Genomic DNA, 21,928 nt, shown 5'->3' on the forward strand with positions numbered 1-21,928 from the left:
TAACGTGGACATTTTAAATAATATTCTAATAATTTTTTGAAATTTTTTTATATATTTTTTGCTTTTTTTCATTTTTGTTTTACGTCAGTGATTTTTAGCTAAAATTAATTGGAATGACTCAATTGATAAGTTGCAAAAAGATTTGAAATTAAATTGATAAAATTAAAAATTTTATGATTTTTTAAAAAAAAATTCCGTATTTTTTTTTATCGGACACACACGGGGCCCAGTCCGGAAGAACTGGAAAAAGAACAGCGGGAACTCTGCTCACTTTGCAATATTTTAGGGTCTGGATCCGACAGTGACAAGTCGTTGCAAACGAAAGGGCGTGGATGGTTCGCGACGATGCCCACTTCAAGCGACGACTGGATCCAGTCATTTTCTATTAATATTGTCTACTTTTTTCATCCCGATCCATGTGCAATATTTTAGGGTCTGGATCCGACAGTGATGAGTCCAAAATTGTACTAGTCGATGCAAACGAAAGGGCGTGGATGGTTCGCGACGACGCCCACTTCACGCGACGACTGGATCCAGTCATTTTCTATTAATATTGTCTACTTTTTTCATCCCGATCCATGTGCATCTTGACGCATAAGTACCAAAAACACAGCCCTGCACGGTCCATCTTGGTGGGCATCTTGTTCTTTCCCAGCAACAGAGAGATCGGTTCAAAAAATCGACGGAGCAGTAAGAATGATACGTGATCGAGTGCTCGAACACGATTTTGTCCAAAGCAACAAGAAGAGCACACGTCGGAAAGCCGATGACACCGGCGCGTCTGGTTCCTCGGCCGTTTCGGCGGGCAGTGACAACTACGATGTGTTCTTGAGCTTCAGCGGCAAGGATACTCGCAAAACCTTCGCGGATCACCTCTACAACAGCCTGGTCGGTGCTGGAATCTGCGTGTTCAGAGACGACAATGAGCTTCGCGAAGGTGAGAAGATCGGCACCAACCTCCTCCGGGCCATTAAGAACAGTAAGATCTCGATCCCGATTCTCTCTCGGAACTACGCTTCGAGCAAATGGTGCCTTGAGGAGCTCGTTGAGATGACAGAGTGCATGAAGAGCGCCGGGCATGTTGTCTTGCCCATATTTTACCGGGTTGAACCGGCCCATGTGCGGTACCAAATAGGGAGCTTTGGAAAGACTTTCTCCCGTTTAAGTGGGAAGTATGTAGAAGAAGATGTTGCAAAATGGAAACAAGCACTCCAAGAAGTGGCTTCCCTAAAGGGATGGGACTCGGAGAGAACTGCTAACGGGTATTTCATTTCCATCAAAATCTTGTTTACTTTCTTTCAACAGGATCTTGCTTGTAGAGGAGGCTATACATTTGCATGTTTCTCAACTTGTGCTTGCTCTTTTCACTCTTACATGTTGTTGTGCTGTAATAATGAGATAACATCATATGATTGTTCTTCTAATGCATTTTAGTTCGAATGCTTTATAAACAGCCATGAAGGCGAATTAGTGAAAATGGTCGTTAGAAAAGTTTTAAGCGAGTTAAAGAAGGCCTTCCAGCTGGTTGTTCCCGAACAACTCATCGGAATCGATAATGCTGTGGAGGACATTTTGAGATTGCTGGATGATAACCCTAGTGCTACCCAAATTGTGGGTATTCATGGAATGGGGGGCATCGGTAAGACAACTTTAGCCAAGGTCGTCTACAATAAGCTCTCCGACCAATTTCGGTATCGCAGTTTCATTGCAAATATTCGAGAATCCTCGCTGCACAAGGGCATTTCATGTTTGCAAAATCAATTGATATCTGATATACTAAAAATAAACAATCAATTGTCTAATATGGATGAAGGAATCAGGATCATGGAATCCAGATTAAAATGTAAGAAAGTCCTACTTCTTCTAGATGATGTGGATCATAATGATCAGCTCAAAGTTTTCGTCGGGGAACATGACTGGTTTGAGAAGGGAAGTAAGATAATCATTACCACAAGAAGTAGGTCTGTACTTGATAAAGCTGGGGTGAATTGCAAGTACGAACTCAAGGAAATTGCTGAGGATAAGTCCTTGATCTTGTTTAGTAGACATGCTTTTCTGAAGGACTCTCCTCCGCGCGAATTTGAATCTCTCTCTCGTGATGCCGTTTCCACTACCGGTAGGCTTCCCTTAGCTCTCGAGGTTATAGGTTCGTTTTTGTGTGGGCATAACCGAGAATTTTGGCAAGGCACATTAAAGAAGTTAAAGGAAAAACCACATTTGGAAGTGCAAGAGAAGCTGAGGATAAGTTATAACTCATTAAACCGTGAGGAAAGGCAGATATTTTTGGACATCGCTTGTTTCTTCATTGGACTTCCTTTAGAATTTGTATCCCACATGTGGGATGCTTGTGATTTTCCTTCGAGGATGGTGATTGAAATATTGAGTTTTATGTCACTAATAAAAGTTGGAGATGATGGAGAGTTGATGATGCATGACCAACTGAGAGACCTTGGTAGGGAAATTGTTCGTCAAGAAGATTACGATGTGCCTATGAATCGAAGTAGGTTGTGGGTCCATGAGGAAGCCTTGGAAGTACTTCAGAATACTAAGGTAATTGTTACCTCTATTGTTGTTCTACTCTCTTTTGACATGAATTCTCTTGATTGGAATGAATTGTTAGACCTCACAACCGAGATTACTCTCCTTATATTATTTCCTTGATGTGATTAGGAAGTGATGTGCTTAGCATCTATACATGATAGACATTTTCTATCGAGTTGAAAAAAGAAGAAGAAGAAAACTTTTGGTTTAAACGAAGAACTCCCTATTGCTTAGTGGTTACTTGTGCACTTGGTGTTAGTATTGATAGATTCCAAGTCGTTATTCGATGTAGCCAATGTGTTTTTTTTCCCCTGGAAATGACCTAATGCACTGATCCTCTAATTGGATAAGAGAAGGAAAAAGAAAAAGGAGCAAATAGCATAAACAAAAGAAGGGAAGAATTTCATCAAAAAAAAAAGAAGGGAAGAATTTCATCATAGAAAAATAAATAATCAAATCATAGAAAAACAAACAATCACATAATGTGATAAATCTGGTCTGACCTGGGTGTCGACTTCACAACTATAGAATGAAGGCAAAGTGATAATGGGTCCACTGTTAGCTGATTTGATGCAACATTTTGTGAAGGGAATTCAAAAAGATCGCGTTCAGGCCCTTTGGCTCGACGAAGGCGACTCGCAGAGTGAATTCACAACTGAGCAATTTGAGACACTACCGAACTTAAGGCTCCTTGCAGTAAGTGATGGAAATCTGACTGGAGATTCCAGAAACTTGCTTCCTAAATTACGATGTCTTATCTGGAATGGATGTCCTGCATCCGTGGCTACTAGTTTTCATTTGGAGAATCTAGTCATACTTATTATATCAGATAGTGACATTTCAGAGCTTTGGGAAGGTTGGAGTCAGGTCAGAAGGAGAGCATCTTGTTTTGTCTCTCTTTTTTTTTTCTAACGAATTATATTTTTAGCGAAATATTATCAATCATTTTGTTTTGCAGGTGGCGAAGCAGTTGAAAGTTCTACTTCTTGCAAATTGCAATTGTTTAAAAGTTACTCCTGATCTCTCAGCCTTCCGAAATTTAGAGAAATTATTTTTCAACGAATGTGTTCATCTAGAGCAAATTCACCCTTCTATTGGAGAAGCCAAGGGCCTCACTATGTTGAGCTTGGAAGGATGTGAGAAACTCGAAGAGCTACCACAAGAAATAGGAAACTTGGAAAAACTGAAGGCACTTTCCATAAGCAACACTGCTATAGAGGAAATTCCTGCATGTATAGGTTCTTTGAAGAAGCTGGAGGAGCTTGATGCCTCTGATTGCCAATTATTGGCTGGAATTCCCGACTCAATTAGCCATTTGGTAAATTTGTCGTCCCTTGACTTGAGTGATTGCATTGACTTATGTATACTTCCAGAGAGCATCGGATCTCTCGTGAAGTTGGAGCGCTTGTCATTAAGCAGAGTGCACGTTCCAGAAGAGTCTCAATTTTGTCCTGCTCTCCATCATATCCCCAACTCAATCGGGAAGTTGGAATTGTTGACCGAATTGGACTTGTCATGTTCAGGCATTTGGGAGTTACCCGAATCCATCGGGGATTTAAAAAACTTGAAAATTTTGAATATTGCTCATAATGTGAAATTGAGTAGTTTACCTAGTACTATTAGCAAGTTGGGAAACCTTGAAGAATTGGATGCCATGAAATGCGAGAGTCTGGGAGGGGAAATTCCTATAGATGGGTTGTTTTCACTGAAGATCCTTCAATTAAGTTCGACATGCGTTTCTGGCTTCCCCGACGCATTCGATAAGCTTTCTCGTCTTGAGAAACTTGATTTATTTGACTGCAAGATGCTTCAATCGCTGCCACAAAGCATCAGTAGGCTGCCTTCTCTGCAACACCTTGAGTTAAGCGGGTGTGACAATCTTCAGTCGCTGCCAGAGCTTCCTGCTTGTTTAACAGTTTTGAAAGTCACCTGTCAGCATCGCACGTTGCCTCAACTTTCTCATCTAGTCCACCTAAAAGAGCTCAACGTTATGGATTGTCGATTGCTAGAATCCATGCCGGAGCTTCCCTCAAAATTATTGGAGCTTTGGGTCCATGATTGTGATGAGTTGAAAGAGTTACAGAGTTTGTCGAGTTTGGCATTCTTGTCAAAATTAGATCTCAATTCGTGCGGAGAGCTCACAGAAATCAAGGGTCCGAAAGCATTACAATCCTTAGCAAAACTGACGGTATCAAGATGCGGGAAGTTGTCCAACCTTGACGGCCTTGAACATCTATCGAAAAACTTAGAAAAATTGGATATCAACGGGTGCAGATCCATCGAAACGTTACCGGACCTCTCATGCTTCGATAACCTGGAATATCTGGACATTAGAGGGTGCTCGAAGCTTCGTGATGTTCAGGGACTGGAGAAAGTCTTAAATGTGATCAGATGAGAGATTCAACTCCGAGCCTCAGCAAATTGTCCACATCTGTCGTATTAAGAAGATTTAATGAAATGATGCGGGTGAATCTCGCATGAAATTGAGGAGATCACAGAGCTCCAGGAATCAAGGAATCTAAACTCTAAAAGACGTTGAGCGATTCAACTTATCTGAATTTCATGCGTTCATTGTTCTACAGCAGCAGAGAGAACCAATCGGTTCATGAAAAGAATGCTCCGAAGAGTCGAGCACTTTGGCCGCAATGTCCGGAACGATTCACGTTGTGCTTTGAAAGGTAAATAAATAAAGCAGGTCACACTGTTCATTGTCGAGATGCATTGCCAAATTTTGTCAGCATTGGAGACGCTAGTCGTGGAAGTAGACACGGTGCTTCAGGGGTATCGGGCTCCGGATCACGGGAGGAGTTAATAATAAAATTTACAAGGAAAAGTAGAAGGATTTACCAAAGTTTTGATACGTCAGAAAATTACCACCTTTTTCAAATTCCATAGGCGTGGTTAGAAAAATACCAACTCGAAAATGATTTTACCGTCGTCCCCATTAATTAGTTAGTGACCAATTATTTTCGAATTGCACAAGCGTAACACTTCAATAGATCTACAAATATGTCAATAAATTTCTAGGTTACGAATTACTGTCATTATTAAATATTTTTGCCGACTAAAAAGTTTCCATAGTTAATGCATTAACAATTTGATATTAGCAACGTACGAAGAAGGAGGTTTGATATTTAATCACTGAATAAAAAGATGGATTATTTTCTTTGTCTCCTTTCTTTTACATAAAATAATTAGGTCGAATTTAATCATTTTCCATGACAACAGGGTATTGTTTTCCTTCTCTTACGTGATTCAAGGAACGGGGAAGCTGATGGAGGAGGATGACATGATGCTTCGGAGAAATCACTCTCTTGATAATGCCAACAGTCATCAGAATGCCTTCTAAGTACATCAGATGTCATAGCCATCAAGTAAGATTGCTCATACTTAACTATCACTAGCAAATCTGACTTATAATTTACTGTAAGTACTGAGTTTGAAGAGTGATTTGCTTCCTCCCTTGACGTCTATTTGGTTATGTTTATGCGCCTACGCAGATACTTTTGATTTCATTTTATCCGTGAGGATGCTCAAATGGAAGAACAGTTGCTTCAAATAAGTGAAATGTACTCTTCGGGAAACCCCCTAACTTCAGTTATCTCAGTCCCTTTAGAATTCATTTTGAGGTAAGTCATTAACATGTTTTTAATACACTGCTATGTTCTCTTCACAAGATTCCCCGGCCATTTTGGATTCTCGATGAGATTTACCTGTGGAATTTGACCGAGGGCAGAATATCGTTCAAATTCATCCCATCTGGAAAAATCAGCTTCAGATTTTATGTTTTATTCATTCAAGCAGTAGAATTTTTACGCTATGCAATGTGGATTTGTTCCGCCAATGCTCATTCTGGACCATCGAAATAGCAAGATATACTATAGCATGCTATGTACGACGAAAGAAACGATGTCATTTTAATCTGGGACATGTAAACCAAAGAGAACCATATGTGGAGGTGGTTCTGATGTGAGATTAAGAATGAAGTGACTGTGTAAATGGACTGTTTGTTTTGGCACCGGAATGAAGGTAGAGCTGGACGTTGTTCTTGCTTTGTTTTGGTGTCAAGACTACTCTGAAAGCTGGAGATTCCTCAAGGGTACCTTGCGGCATGATTTGGTAGTAATTGATTCAGTGGATAACAAATCGATCTCATGATGTTGCACCAATTTGCAGGGGCTGTTAAAGCCTTTCTTAGGGATAGTTTTTTCAATTTTTGAAGCAGCTATAAGAATTGATGCAGTTTATGAAGGTTGCAATTTATAATTATTGTTCTTCACAGTTAAGGCAGCTTGAGACTCTGGATTTATATCCATCCAACTCCTGATTTGTTGAAGGATTAACACTTGACAGCAATTTCCTTATGAACTTGAGGAAAATATCAACCATATTTATGTGATTCCTAACGCTGAAGATTGAACATCCTGAAATTAGAAACAGATGACGCGTATGCGGAGTCTCAGGATTTCCGTTCGAAATTCTTTTGTTCTAGAGAGAACGTATTTTGATAGATAGGACAGTTACTGACTTATGCCAAAAAGCTTTTTGTCAACTATTCAAATGTCTTTCTTGGTCGCCCTTCTGGTAAAATCAAGTTCATTCCCCCTGATCATAATATTGTTAGCATTAGTTCATTGAGTACAGAAGAATAGAGTAGTATGTTCGATTCGCATTACTTGGCATTCTAAATTTGTTTGCGGATCTTGGATTTTGAACTCTGTGGTCACTTTATGTTCTTGTTTCTGCAATTATAGTTGAAGTCCATTGTCAGTTTCCATTACTCTTCCAATTCTACAGGAAAGGAAAACAGAGGCATTTTACAATGCTCTCTTTTAATTTCCCATTTGTTGCAACAGAACGAGGACAGACAAAGACAAACAGCAGGAAGAAAAGAAAAGTTAAAGAAGATATGGGTGATCATGAAGTGAGGTGAAGGGATCCGAGTTGATACATCCATTGAACGAGGACAGAGATTCAGGGCTTGTGGAGTTATCTTCCGGCAAGCAAAGCAGCTTTCATGACAAGAGAGAGGACGTCGACGACATCCTCAACTAAGCATTTGCTTCCTTCAGAAGTTCACCCTCCGGAGTTCTTGAAGTTGGCCATGCAGCTCAGTAAGTTTTGGCTGCACGCTTCTGGCTCAAAATAGTCATCAGCACAACACCCGCCAGGTATCAATGTCACAACTCCGAAACATCTATGTGGGCGATACAACCCGGTCTATGAATAAAAGATCAAATTAAACCATCGACACAATATGATTTCTTCATCATTGCCGTCGCTTAGCACATTTGACAAGCCGAAATATTTGTGATGTTATTGTCCCAGAACGGTCAATGAATTGTAGGCAACATGAGTGCATTTGCTCCCCCACAATCTCCGCCCCCGAAACCTCGGAACAGTAATCAAAGTTGACCTGTGAATGAAGAGATGGTTTCGTGAAATTGTGAAACAACAGAGCCTTTGCAGGCACATGAATTTTACTCACTGATGTTTTCACCACATTTGTGTCTCTATTTCATTTTGATCCACTAGTCCCTCACGCCATTTTCCCTTCCACTCCGCAATATACTTTTTCATGAATGTGTGTATCCATGCGTGTATAGAGTCTATAGACGTGTAAAGCTATCGTTCACCAATGCAAAGTTTTCCCGCATTCATCCTCATAAAATGTCCACGCGATGCAGGGGCCAACGACTAGTCGTATCAATCTATTTGATGAAGGAGGAGGCGGAAATGTCGATGTCGAAACTCACTGTTCTGGCTTGAATCCAGGCATCGTGCAACAACCGTCGAGGCATCGCAATGTCTCTCCCCTGAGAGGAAATTGTCCAATCAGTCTTAAACCTATTGTATAGATTCCAATTTATTCATGAACTTTTCATTTTTGTTAATTTAGTTATGACCCTTTTTGTGAAATTTCAATGTAGTCCTTTTGGCTAATTTTCGTCGGAAATCACTGACTTGGCGGTATGCCAAATAGGACGATCGGCGATAACTGGACCGACATTGAACAAATTAAAAGTCTTGGACGATATTGCACATTGGGGCAAAATTCATGGTTTATTTGTGTTATTATCCTAATTTTTCCCCCTTACCTATTACTTTGACCAATGGCCAAGTGACGCCACATTCATTCCCTACTCGTTTTTCTTATCGCTAACTCTGAGTCCAGATCATTAGATCTCGTGGGACCTATATGAGACTTACATAAATCTTATCACTATCAGCGGTTCAGATTCAGTTAGTATATATATCCAATATGTGTAAAAGGAGTAGAAAGTGATTGTCACCCTTGGGCGCAAGTACAAATCCCAGAGGATCTCTAACCATCGGATCGCAAAATAACAAATCTCAATCGTTCATTTTAAACCTTTAAAATATTTGTGAGGTACGACATTTTACACAAAAAGTACAAAAAAAATGCATTGAGATACTACATTTTTAAGATGAAGAATCGATCCCTCAAGAGACCATAGATCCCTGTCACCATAACGGTGGCTACATCCGGTCTTTAACATGCATGGGGAGTGTTGTGTGGGCTCTCTGAGATGGAAAATTCTTAGCATTCGATTTTCGTGCAAGAAAAGGCAAAGGAAATCGATGCAGGATTGCTCCACCAAAATAAAAGTACGAGACCCACCATTGTCAATGGCCGTAATAGATTGGCTCCACCAAGACCAGTAAAATCCCACACTTGAAAAGCTACATATGCTAGTCCGGTGCTGATAAGATAATATGGACAACTGCTTAAAGCAGAAATTCCTAGCCAAGAAGGCAAAGCTCGAGATTTCTTTCACCATTGCCATCAAAATGGCTGCCACTCAAGTTTCTTACGAAGTATAAAGCAGATGCATAACCGTTGATTGCTCTCAAAATGCAAAATCTCCTTGTTGCAGCTCAAAGCATGTGATAATAACTTCTCTATTTGCTGCGGGTCAAGGACTCTTTCTCTTTCCCCTTCTTCAAACTCCGGTTCGTATTTTTTCATGAAGAGATCTCTGATCAATAATATAACAAAATCCACTTTCTCACACCTAAAGGATTCCTTCATTTGAACAGAAGAAACAATGTCATTCGACCATTATCAAACTGACTGCAATATTCTTCTGTACGCAAGGATCTAAACAAAGGGCTTGGCTTAAAAAGAAACAAGGAAAGAAGCAAAAGGGAAGAAGAATTAGTAGACAGCAGAAAGTAAAGGGCATACGAGATTTTCTTCCTCAACCGCCCAAGAAAAGTGAACATGATTGAACCCCGACATGAGAACTTCCTTCCAGATGCAATCCAAGCTAGAAGCAAATCTGTTTCCAACAAAATCAAGAAACCAGTGTACATTTGGGGATCTGCAGCAGAACTTCACCAGTTATCGTGTTATTTTCCAAAAACATCAACATGTCAATTTTTGTCACCGAGACATCGTCCCTCAACTTCTAGCAACTCATGAGGATAGTGGATACAGTTCTTTATTCTATTTCTGGTGGGTGTGGCTACTCAAAAGTGTAGCACAGTTTTCTAAGGCTTCACTCTTATGAGCCCGACATGTACGTATACCGTGTTTGGGCTCCGACAATCAGCTCTATGACTTTAGCTGCATGAGTAAACATAAAAGGATGAGCACAACTGCCCATGATAAGTAGCCTTATCTTAGCCAACGTAAAAAATAGAAGCAAATGGGAACATAAGAACACCTGTAAGAGCCCCAAAAAGGGGAACAAGTTCCAACAGTTTCTCTGCTTTGTCGAGCCTTTCCCTGAAATATCGGAGGAGGAACGTGGTTTTCCATCAGGATATTCATCCCAGAAATGTAAATTTCACAACCGAATATAATTTCTGGTAGCTATAAGTACCTTGTGTATTTGCTAAAAAATGGATCTCTCATGAGGTAGAGTGCCCAGAGTACCTTTCTTCTTTTCAACTAAAATACAGGGAAAAAGAACACTTGACACATCTTGAGAGAATCGTTAATCTGGACATCACATGGCTCGAAGGCCAGTCCAAAAGCATTGTGATACAAGCCAGGGCATCCAAAATGGACAAATTCAAATGAATGAATACATAACTAGAGACACTAACCTAATCTTTTACTGAAGTGGTGTACTGAGACGTGTGGTCTTTACTGCCCCACCCAGACAAAGTAACTTGAGAAAAGATGCCGATGCCAACCACAGTCATGGACAGCGAAAGAAGCCAAGGAGTCCAGGACCGACTTCCATACTTTAACAAAACATAGATTAACAGCCTTGCGATAAATAGGATTTCCCCCATGAGATGTAAAGATCCATGAACACCCTTCCCGGACAAAATAGATGACAATGTTGATTTCTCTGCCTTTGGAGCTGTCATAAAACAAAATGTATCAGCAAAAGTACACTATTACAACTTCACCAAGGTTCAACTAACGACCTCCAGACACGCCTACCGAGAGATTCCATAATAGAATTTTGTTGCTGCACCCTGCGCAACCACGCTGGGTCAGAAACCATTCCCGCATTCTCTCCAAATCTGCTTAACGCCGACAGTGCTCTTCCTTCCAGATTCCACCCATTCTGCCCAAAGCTATTCCTGAAAGAACCAGGCCCGCTATAAAATCCAGGTTTTCTGAAATCTCCTTGTCGCGACCTTCTCGAACCGGCCTTGCCTCCTAGGGGGTTTGGCTAATGGATTACTAAGTTAAACCTAGCTCGGGCTCTCCCAAGCCCATATCAATTCGCGACTTAAATTTAAGTTGTTAACATGCAAATCAATTTCATTTAGGAGTCATCACTAAGCAGTTTTTGGTGGGTCGATTAGATACACAAGTAAAGCGTGGGAGAGTTACTTCACTTCTACGAATCAGAAATTCAATGGGTACAGAGACTTGATTACACTAATTAACCAACTAGTGCCTTTTCGGTACCTAATTTTGTTCAATCACCACCTAACGTGTTCATGCAATAGTCTTACCATTAGTGAGCCCTAAGGTTCTATTTCTAACCAAGTTAAGAGAAGGAATAATCGATATATAGAAAGTGTGCAATCGAGTAATAATCAAAATTGAGATGCGCAAACAACGGACCAGCATCATTTCCAGGAAAGAAAAGGCAATCAAAAGCCCTAAAGGCTTATTCAATTTTTCGGACAAAATTTTCGAAGGTTTTTCCTAATTTAAAAAGAGATTTTCAAAATATTTTTTTAATTAATTAATTTTTAACAAAAATTTTGAAAATATATATTTTTTCATATTGAAATCAAAATGATTTTTTTTTTAACTAAAATTCAGGACCCGGGCCGGATCCTGGAACCTAGTCCGAAATATGGTCGAAGAAGACCTTCTGGTCTAGGTCACAAAAATAGGAAAAAGCTAAGAAACGAAATGGGCTCATTGACTTGAGCCCGATCCGCTTCTAACGGAGACAAGCCCAAAAATCGCCACCCCAATCAGCCCAAATCCATCAAGCCAATTTGAACCCCCAAAAAGGGCACCAACGCAGGCCCAAATTCATTTAACTAGACTGAGTCCAAAACCACTAAACCCCACTTAAGCCCACCTAACCATTTGCTTTTCTTGCCCTTCACCCTTCACGGATCCGATTCACTCACGCTCGAGGTTCCTCTTGCAAACCGAGAGCAACACTCTTGACGGATAAACTAAAATTCTAGAAACTCGGATGAATCAACCGAGAATCATCGATTAAGAATTTTAAACCACGGGATAACCTATGCCCCACCATACTCTCAAGCTATCTATCACTGAACACCCCAGTACTATCCTTCTCTCGAGATCGTCCATCACTTCCGTCCGCCACCTCCATTCGTCACAGCGACCATCCAGCCACAACATACAAACAGAGAGCAAAAGGAGCACAAACGCGGAACAATGAAAGCATTTATCACACTTCAGAAAATTACGTAACCCAACACCATCTTCGGGCATCACAAACCAACGTGCATTCTGATAGTCCAACGAGCCGGATCCATGTGTTCTCCATAATCGGCCATTAACAACCATAATGATAGGCAACAGAGACCGAAGAGAATGCAGAGGCGCACGGACATAGACTCAAACCGCAAGACAATGAATGTGATATGGACAAAGCGAAGACTAATGTTGCGATTTTAAGTAATGAAATGCGCGACCAAGTGTTTTGGTTCAAAAGCTTTTCCTTAAACAAAAACATATAACTTCATTCAGACATTATTACAAACACCTGGTAGTCAGTTCGTACATAGGGTACGGAGACAAGCTTATGTGAGTCTGGTTCAAACATTTGGTCGAGCATGTGGTGTGCGCACAGTAACGAGACGGAATTTAACATTTTCCAAACTCGGACTCAGATCTAGACCCAAAGAAAACCATCCCGAGACAAGCAAAAACAACCACATCAACCGATCCAAACTCAGTAGGCCTACGAATCCCAAGACAAGGAACGAGCCTTGGTTTCACGGTCCGGCCAAAACAGGGCAAATTGAAAAAAAAAATAAAAAATTGCGGAGCGAGCGTTTGAACGCGGAGGTCCCTACCCGGCTCGACGACGGCGAATGGGCGAGCTCGATAATTCGGAGTACGTCCGGTGGCCTCGCGCGCCTCCGAGCCGAGATCCTCGGGTAATCAACAAGACCCGAGAGAAATCAAAACAAAAGAGAAAACCAAGACCTACCGTAGGTTTTGGGCGCGAAGAAAGGGGAACGCCGGCGGACGTCGTTGGCCGGGGCTCAGGCACGGCGGAGTTGCCGGAGCACGCCTTCTCACTCGCGGCCTCACTCTTGGTCCCTCCTCTCACTCTCTGTTCTCTCTCGGTACCCCCCTCCCTCTCTCTCTGTTCTTTAAGAACTCTGACCCCGTTTCCTCTCTCTCGTCCCCTTCCAGACAACTTTTGCTAGTCAACCAAGCCAGCCGCCTTCCTCTTCCATGTCCAGCTCAAAGACCATTGATCAGTGCACCTTCTCTATCTCCATATACGCTAGCAGCCGGGTCCTCCCGTTTGGGACTGGATCAGATCCATTTCTTTATTAAAACGGCTGCAGGATCTCCTGGGTTCTCGTGTTACCAGGATGCAGCGCTGCGCCATGCTTCATCTCTTCTGAAATCGCGACTATCACCATCCTCGTGCAGAGCGTCCGTCTGATTTGTCGTTCGTGTGAGGAAGAGAAATCAGAGAAGAAGGTGCGTTGGGGCTGGGCTGAGAAGAAAGGGAAGGAGGGAGGGCCGGGCCATGGCTTAAAGGGGAGAGAGAGAGAGAGAAGGAAAGAAGGAGGCTGAGTTGGGCCAGGTGAAAAGAAAAGGAGGAGGGGGCCCAGGTTTAGGAGGGTCGGATCCAACCCGGCCCTTTTTTATTTTTTTTTACAAACAAATTTCAATAAATTTTAATATTATTAATGCAAATGGTCCTAATGTCCATATGTTATGCAATTTAATGAAAATTATTTTTGTTTAGGGGTTAAAAATTAATCCCTAATTTTCGTGAAATTAAACCTTAAACGGATAGGCAAAAATTAGGTGTCAATACTCCTGCTCTGGACTGTGAGGAGGAAACTTCTGATGGCTTCTTAGCATATGGAATCTCTTTGCCATGTAGAAGCATCTTATAGCCACTATTCCGAAACAAGGCTAACCTACCCAAAAACCTGGTTCAAACAGACTACCAGAACATCATGAAACCACACAAAATATGGCCAAATGAAAAGTCAGCTAACATCATCTTAACTCACTTAATAGCCTCTGTAGCTGCAATGAAGTCCCACTTCTTAGTATCACCATAGTTATGTTGTGCTACGACTTCAACGAGTGTTTCCAAGTCCTTCAGTGCAGATATGCATAACGAATAAGGAAATGTAGAAGGATCAGGATGACCAGTGTGGATCTGAGATGGGGCGGTATCAATTATGTGTTCATTGATGGCAATTAGGACACCCAAGATCGCAGTCACTGCAGTTAAATGACAATCATTCCCAATAAAACTCCAAATTCTTTCATTATACATGAGAAAAAAAATGTGGAAAACAATAGCCAAAATTCTAAAAAAACAAGCAGCCTAAATTTTAATGAACATGGGCCTGCGTGTACACAATTTACGGGAAAATTACCAAAAAAGTCCTAAACCTTTTGCAATTGTGCCAATTCAGTCCTAAACCTTTTTTTTTTGCCAATTCAGTCCTAAACCTTTTGCAAATCAGCCAATTCAGTCCATTTGGCCGGGCGGCGCTGACGTGGCCGCCGGCCGGCGTCCACGTGGCAATATTTTAATATTTTTTTAATATTTTCGAATTTTTTTTCCTTTTTTCTTTTTTTTTTTCTTTTCCTTCTCCCCCCTGGCCTGTCCAGGGGGGAGGCTCGCCGGCGAAGGCCCAGCTCCTGTGAGGTGAGTTGGGCCCTCGCCGGAGCTGGGCGAGCTCGCCCTGCCATGGCGAGCTCGCCCAGATCTAGGAGAGGGCGGAGCTCGCCCAGCCATGGCGAGCTTCGCCTCGCCGTAGCTGGGCGAGGCTCGCCCATTGGCGGCGAGGGCCCAGCTCGCCATGGCTGGGTGAGCTCCGCCCTTGCCGGCGCTAGGCGAGCCTCACCCAGCTCCAGCAAGGCGGAGCTCGCCTTGGCTGGGCGAGCTTCGCCTTCGCCCAGCTGCGGCGAGGGCCCAGCTCGCCTCGCCGAAGCTGGGCTCTCGCCGGCGAGCCTCCCCCCTGGCCGGACAAGCCAGGGGAGAAGGAAAAGAAAAAAGGAAAAAAAATTCGAAAATATTAAAATATTGCCACGTGTACGCCGGCCGGCACCACGTCAGCCGGCCGGCGGCCACGTCAGCGCCGGCCGGCCAAATAGACTGAATTGGCTGATTTGCAAAAAGTTTAGAACTGAATTGACAAAAAAAAGGTTTAGGACTGAATTGGCATAATTGCAAAAGGTTTAGGACTTTTTTGGTAATTTTCCCCACAATTTACTCCTTGAATAAAACCCCCACAATTTAAGGAAGCGATGGCCGATTAGTCAATCATGCTATCTTGAGTTTCCTTATATGTGGAGATTCAAAGCACTGACAACATCTTTCCATATGTCTGGTTCCACTTTGACCAAACAATCTCTCCAATTTGCAATTGATGCAGGAAAGGTCCCTCCAAACCTAATTGGAAAACGAGAAGCTAAATGTAACCAAATTCTCGCACTTGTGTTTTCAATTCAACCCTACTGCATCTCATAGGGCGAGCAGAAAGGCATTTGATGCGGAAAAGGTCTTTCAAACCCTAATTTGAAAATATGTAGCTAAAAGTTACCAAATTTTCACAAAACCTGCTTCCGGTCCTATCTCTGAAGAAGAGAATCACTCTGGCAGCAGCCATGGTAAACCCAGCTCCCCAATTAAAATGTCCAGATGAGATGAGGGCATAGGTAAATAAGAGTCTGCTATCATCAGAAATCAGCACACATGACATTATAATTTTCCTAAAACCGTACATAGAATAGTCCAAACCAATTTAAAAAAAGCACACAAATAGAGCTTTCTTGTGCATGTTAGATCAAGAATGTCTAGTTATGGCTGAAACAATTTAAACATGCCAGATGTGCTATGGAGTGAAGCAAATAAGGCTTTTTTTCCACCCAGACAGAAAGGTATCAATACAGATAGAACAAGGTGGAATACAGATTGTAAGCAACAAGATGCACTCAAGGGTACCTTGCGGCATGATTTAGTAGTAATTGATTCGGTGGATAACAAATCGATCTCATGATGTTGCACCAATTTGCAGGAGCTGGTAAAGCCTTTCTTAGGGATAGTTTTTCTATTTTTGAAGCAGCTATAAGAATTGATGCAGTTTATGAAGGTTGCAATTTATAATTATTGTTCTTGACGGTTAGGGCAGCTTGAGACTCTGGATTTATATCCATCCAACTCCTGATTTGTTGAAGGATTAACACTTGACAGCAATTTCCTTATGAACTTGAGGAAAATATCAACCATATTTATGTGATTCCTAATGCTGAAGATTGAACATCCCGAAATTAGAAATGATGACGCGTATGCGGAGTCTCAGGATTTCCGTTCGAAATTCTTTTGTTCTAGAGAGAACGTATTTTGATAGATAGGACAAGCATCTTGACTTATGCCAAAAAGCTTTTTGTCAACTATTCAAATGTCTTTCTTGGTCGCCCTTCTGGTAAAATCAAGTTCATTCCCCCTGATCATAATATTGTTAGCATTAGTTCATTAAGTATAGAAGTATATAGTAGTATGTTCGATTTGCATTACTTGGCGTTCTAAATTTGTTTGCAGATCTTGGATTTTGAACTCTGTGGCCACTTTATGTTCTTGTTTCTACAATTATAGTTGAAGTCCATTGTCAGTTTCCTTGACTCTTCCAATTCTACAGGAAAGGAAAACAGAGGCATTTTACAATGCTCTCTTTTATTTTTCCCATTTGTTGCAACAGAACGAGGACAGACGAAGACAAACAGCAGGAAGAAAAGAAAAGTTAAAGAAGATAGGGGTGATCATGCAGTGAGATGAAGGGATCCGAGTTGATACATCCATTGAACGAGGACAGAGATTCAGGGCTTGTGGAGTCATCTTCCGGCAAGCAAAGCTGCTTTCATGATAAGAGAGAGGGTGTCGACGGCATCCTCAACTAAGCATTTGCTTGCTTCAGAAGCTCACCCTCCGGAGTTCTTGAAGTTGGCCATGCAGCTTAGTAAGTTTCGGCTGCACACTCCTGGCTCAAATAGTCAACCGCACAACACCCGCCAGGTCTCAATGTCATAACTCCGAAACATCTGTGTGAGCAATACGACCCCGTCTATGAATAAAAGATCAAATTAAACCATCACACAATATGATTTCTTCATCATTGCCGTCGCTTAGTACATTTGACAAGCCAAAATAGTGGTGATGTTTTTGTCCCGGAACGCTCAATGAATTATAGGCAACATGAGTGCATTTGCTCCCCCACAATCTCCTCCCCCGAAACCTCATAACAGTAATCAAAGTGGGCTTGTGAATGAAGAGATGGTTTAGTGAAATTGTGAAACAACAGAGCCTTTGCAGGCACATTAGTTTTGCTCACTGATGTTTTCACCACATTTGGTGTCTCTGTTTTATTTTGATCCATTAGTCCCTTATGCCATTTTCCCTTCCACTCCGCAATATACTTTTTCATGAATGTGTATCCATGCATGTATAGATTCTATAGACGTGTAAAGCTATCGTTCACCAGTGCAAAACTTTCCCACATTCATCCTCATAAAATGTCCATGCAATGCAGGGGCCAACGACTAGTCGTATCTGATAAGAAAGAAAGATTAAAAGAGAATGGTATTTGTTCTCTTACAATGGTGTATGAAACAATGTACATAAGAAGCCTTTATATAGGCTTAGAGGAGTAAAGGAGCTTAGCATTCTTCCTATGTGGGACCAAAGAGAAAGAAGAAATGTAAAGGAAAACCTGCAAAACTATACAACATGTTCTAACACCCCCCTCAAACTCAAGGTGGATCAAATAACGAGAGTTTGGAAAGAAGAAATTTAAATCGTTGTGATGTAAGAGCCTTCGTAAAACAATCGGCAAGTTGATTCTCAGTTCCAACAAAAGGAAGTGAAATAGTGCGAGCTTGGAGATGATGACGAGTCAGATGACAATCGATCTCAATATGTTTGGTACGCTCATGAAAGACTGGATTTGCACCGATATGAATGGCACTTTTGTTGTCACAATGCAGAGGAGTAGGATCTAGAAGTGAAACTCCCATATCAGCAAGTAAGCGGCGAAGCCAAACAATCTCAACAGTAGTGTCGGCCATAACACGATACTCGGACTCTGTAGAGGAGCGTGAGACAATATGTTGTTTCTTAGAACGCCAAGAAATAAGTGAATCGCCAAGAAAAATGCAATAACCGGTGATAGATTTACGATCAGTGACATTGGAAGCCCAATCAGCATCAGAATAGGCACGCAACTTGAGAGCAGAAAAAGATGGTAGAAATAAGGAACGCGATAAAGTGTCTCGAAGATAGCGCAGAATCCTTAGAACAGCTGCATAATGAGTTGTTCGAGGAGCAGTAACAAACTGACTGACAACATGAACAGCATAGGCGATGTCGGGTCAGGAGATAGTAAAATAAATAAGACTGCCAACCAAGGTCCGATAGCGGGTGACATCATAAAGAGGTTCTCCATCGTCTGGGCAAAACTTCTGATTGAGCTCAATAGGAGTGGCAGCAGTACGTGAATCTGATAGAGCAGCCCTGAACAGAATATCAGCGGTATATTTCTGCTGAGAAATGAGAATACCACGTGAACTGCGAGCAATCTCAAGCCCAAGAAAATAGCGCAGTGGTCCTAGATCCTTCATGGCAAAATGTTGCTGAAAGTGCCGCTTGGTATGCTCAATATGGTCACGATCATCTCCGATGATGACCATATCATCAACATAAAGAAGAAGAATAGTGCAACCTGAAGAAGAGGTATGAACAAACATAGCATGATCAGCCTCACTTTGAATGAAACCAACACCTTGAATAGCATCACTGAACTTCTCAAACCAACCACGAGGGGCCTGTTTGAGACCATAAAGAGTCTGTCGCAAGCGGCAAACCTGTCCAGAGGTATGAGCAAGACCAGGCGGAGGTTGCATAAAGATATCTTCCTGAAGATCACCGTGAAGAAAAGCATTCTTCACATCAAGATGAAAGAGAGGCCAACTGCGAATTGAAGTAACAGCTAATAAAGCATGGACAGATGTCATCTTTGCTACGGGAGCAAAGGTCTCCTCATAGTCGATACCATACTCTTGCAAGAAACCTCGAACAACCAGACGAGCTTTGTAACGCTCAATACTGCCATCAGAACGAGTCTTAATCTCATATATCCATCGGCAATATACGAGGGAGCGACCTGGAGGAAAAGGCACAAGCTCCCAAGTACCAGTACTCTCCAAAGCCGAGAGTTCCTCAGACATAGCCTGGCGCCATTCTACATGCTGAACTGCCTCGCGATAACTATTAGGTTCTTGTACAGCATGAACAGCAGCTAAAAAGGATCCAAACTCAGTAGAATAAGAAGTAGCAGCAACATACCGGGCAGGTGGACGCCGATCTCGAGCAGGATTACAGCGTGGCTCTAGTTGTGCAGAATCATCGAGGGCAGATACAGCAGGAGGTGTAGTACAAGGGATAGGTGAAGATGGAGAATGTGGCAATATATCTAGATCCGATGTAGAAGAGGGACTAGAAAGGTCAGGTAGAGGATCAACAGGAAAATCCATAAATAGAACAGGAGACGAAACATGAGGTGTAGTATTTGTCGGAAAGAAAGGGATGTGTTCATGAAACGTAACATCACGAGAAATACGTACACGTCGCGCATTTGGGTCATAACAACGATAACCTTTGTACTCAGTGCTGTAACCCAAGAATGCACATGGGATAGAGCGGGCGGTAAGCTTTGTACGTTCAGTGAGTGGAAGAATGACAAAACAAGTACATCCAAAAACTCGAAGATGATTATGGCTAGGAGGTCGAGAGTAGATACGTTGAAATGGGGTGTCTTGATGGAGAACAGATGAGGGTAGGCGATTAATTAGATGAACAGCCGTGAGAAGAGCCTCAGCCCAGAACTCAGTGGGAACGGATGTGCCAAGTAAGAGAGCACGAGTGGTCTCTAGAATATGACAGTGCTTGCGTTCATCAACTCCATTTTGAGCTAGAACCCCAGGACAAGATAACTGAGGAAGTGTACCATCACTAGCTAAGAGGGAACGAAAGACACCAGAGAGATATTCTCCCCCTGAATCTGAACGGAAAACTTTGATTTTTATATTAAATTGTGTGGAAACCATGGAAGTAAAAGACTGATAGATGGTAAAGAAATCACTACGTTGACGCATAAGATAGACCCATGTATAACGAGAATAATCATCAATAAAAGATACATAATATTTGAAACCACTCTTGGAAGAGAGCGGGGCAGGACCCCAAACATCAGAATGAACAAGATCGAAGATCGCACTAGTTCTAGAGTTACTAACAGGAAAAGGCTTAGCAGATTGCTTGGCCAAAGGGCAGATAGAACATGGAGGAAGACTACCAAAAGAAATAGAACCCAAAGCACTTTGATGGTGAAGGACGGTGAGACGAGAAGACGGAATATGTCCAAGACGTTGATGCCACCGAGCAAGATCGAGGGTAGCCAACACAGGATGAGGAAGAGAGGAAGTTGGAAGATGGAGATGTTGCATAATATAAAGTCCATCCCGTCTACTGCCCCTGCCAATCATCTTGCCACTCAAACGATCCTGCACAAAGCAAGAGCTATTTGTAAAGCTTACAGTACATCCAGCATCGGTGAGTTGTCCAACAGATAATAAATTGAGAGCCAAAGAGGGAACATGTAACACATCAGGGACATTGAAATCTTCAGAAATGGTAAGAGTACCTGTCGGGTAGCTAGTAGAGGAGAACCATTAGCGTAAAGAAATGTCTTTGGTTGCTTGAGCTCGTAGAGCTTAGTGAGAAAAAAGCAGAAGTAGACATATGTCTAGCAGCTCCTGAGTCAAGTACCCAAGTAGTAGAAATATCACCTGAAGGTGGAGTAGCTGCAGCGGTGCTTCCAGCAGATGAGAGAGATGTAGAAGTACTAGAATCGGGAAAAGACCCGGGTAGAGAAGGACTCAATCGGGCAAGTTGGGCCTCAAGAGCAAAGAATACGGTCATCCGTAGAGGAGAAACCCAGAGTAATAGGTTGAGAGATTGGAGATGTAGTAGTGACTCGTGGTGATGCAGAAAGGCGTGAAGCATTCCTCTTCTTCCAACAATGTGACTCGTCATGACCAGGACGATGACAATACGTACATGAAAGGCGGCGAGGACCACGAGTAGGCGAAGGACGTGGTGGAGCAGCTAAAACTGTAGGCGGAACACATGGTGGAGCAGCCAAAATAGCAGTTGAATCAGGAACTGCCGAGGAGGAAAGAAGACCAAGACGAGTTTCCTCAGACTGTAATTCTTTGACAGCGTCAAGGAGGGATGGTCTTGGAGAGCGGTGAAGAAGTTGGCTGCGAACACCTTCATAGGGAGAGCCGAGCTTCATAAGAAAAGAATGTAGACGGTGCCTATCTTGAGTCTGAAGCCGAGTAGATGGACACCGAGTACAGTTCAGGCATGATGGGCAGAGAATAGGAGCAAGAATATCCAGTTGACTCCAAAGTGAGTGCATGTAATTGTAGAAATCTCGAATAGAGCGAGACCCTTGCGTAGCACTGTAAACTTCTTGCTCCAACTGATAAACTCGAATGTCCCCTGTCTGGGTGAGCATCTCGGCAAGTTGATCCCATAAACTTTTTGCCTCAACAACATTAGAAAATTGTGGGCAAAGAGCAGGATCAATGGAACCAAAAATGATAGCCCATGCCTTTCGATCAGCAACTTTCCAT

At 42.2% G+C, this 21,928-nt stretch overlaps 2 protein-coding genes across 3 annotated transcripts; one reads left to right on the plus strand and one right to left on the minus strand.

The window, feature by feature from the left end:
• The first annotated feature begins 574 nt into the window (after positions 1 to 574).
• On the plus strand, positions 575 to 8,043 carry LOC115664941 (disease resistance protein RPV1-like). 2 transcript variants are annotated; one of them, XM_056318346.1, is made up of 8 exons: positions 785 to 937; positions 1,039 to 1,262; positions 1,455 to 2,550; positions 3,130 to 3,408; positions 3,500 to 5,219; positions 5,770 to 5,915; positions 6,042 to 6,170; positions 7,398 to 8,043. In XM_056318346.1, the coding sequence occupies exons 1-5, from the start codon at positions 923 to 925 to the stop codon at positions 4,934 to 4,936; spliced, it is 3,051 nt and encodes a 1,016-aa protein (XP_056174321.1). In that variant the 5' UTR covers positions 785 to 922; the 3' UTR covers positions 4,937 to 5,219; positions 5,770 to 5,915; positions 6,042 to 6,170; positions 7,398 to 8,043. The 2 variants fall into 2 exon arrangements, with proteins under 2 accessions (XP_056174320.1, XP_056174321.1); XM_056318345.1 differs by having other exon boundaries at positions 575 to 1,262.
• Positions 8,044 to 9,553: 1,510 nt separating this feature from the next.
• Positions 9,554 to 14,523, minus strand: LOC115665445 (peroxisome biogenesis protein 16-like). The gene is made up of 7 exons (XM_056318421.1): positions 14,233 to 14,523; positions 14,031 to 14,148; positions 10,964 to 11,198; positions 10,624 to 10,880; positions 10,392 to 10,459; positions 10,233 to 10,294; positions 9,554 to 10,132 (listed from the first exon to the last, which is right to left on the minus strand). The coding sequence occupies exons 1-7, from the start codon at positions 14,502 to 14,504 to the stop codon at positions 10,071 to 10,073; spliced, it is 1,074 nt and encodes a 357-aa protein (XP_056174396.1). The 5' UTR covers positions 14,505 to 14,523; the 3' UTR covers positions 9,554 to 10,070.
• Positions 14,524 to 21,928: the final 7,405 nt, after the last annotated feature.

Source organism: Syzygium oleosum, unplaced genomic scaffold, assembly GCF_021117445.2.
Source record: "Syzygium oleosum isolate NSW1041296 unplaced genomic scaffold, Sole_v2.1 Sole_v2.15, whole genome shotgun sequence".
In the NCBI taxonomy this organism is placed as follows: Eukaryota; Viridiplantae; Streptophyta; class Magnoliopsida; order Myrtales; family Myrtaceae; genus Syzygium; species Syzygium oleosum.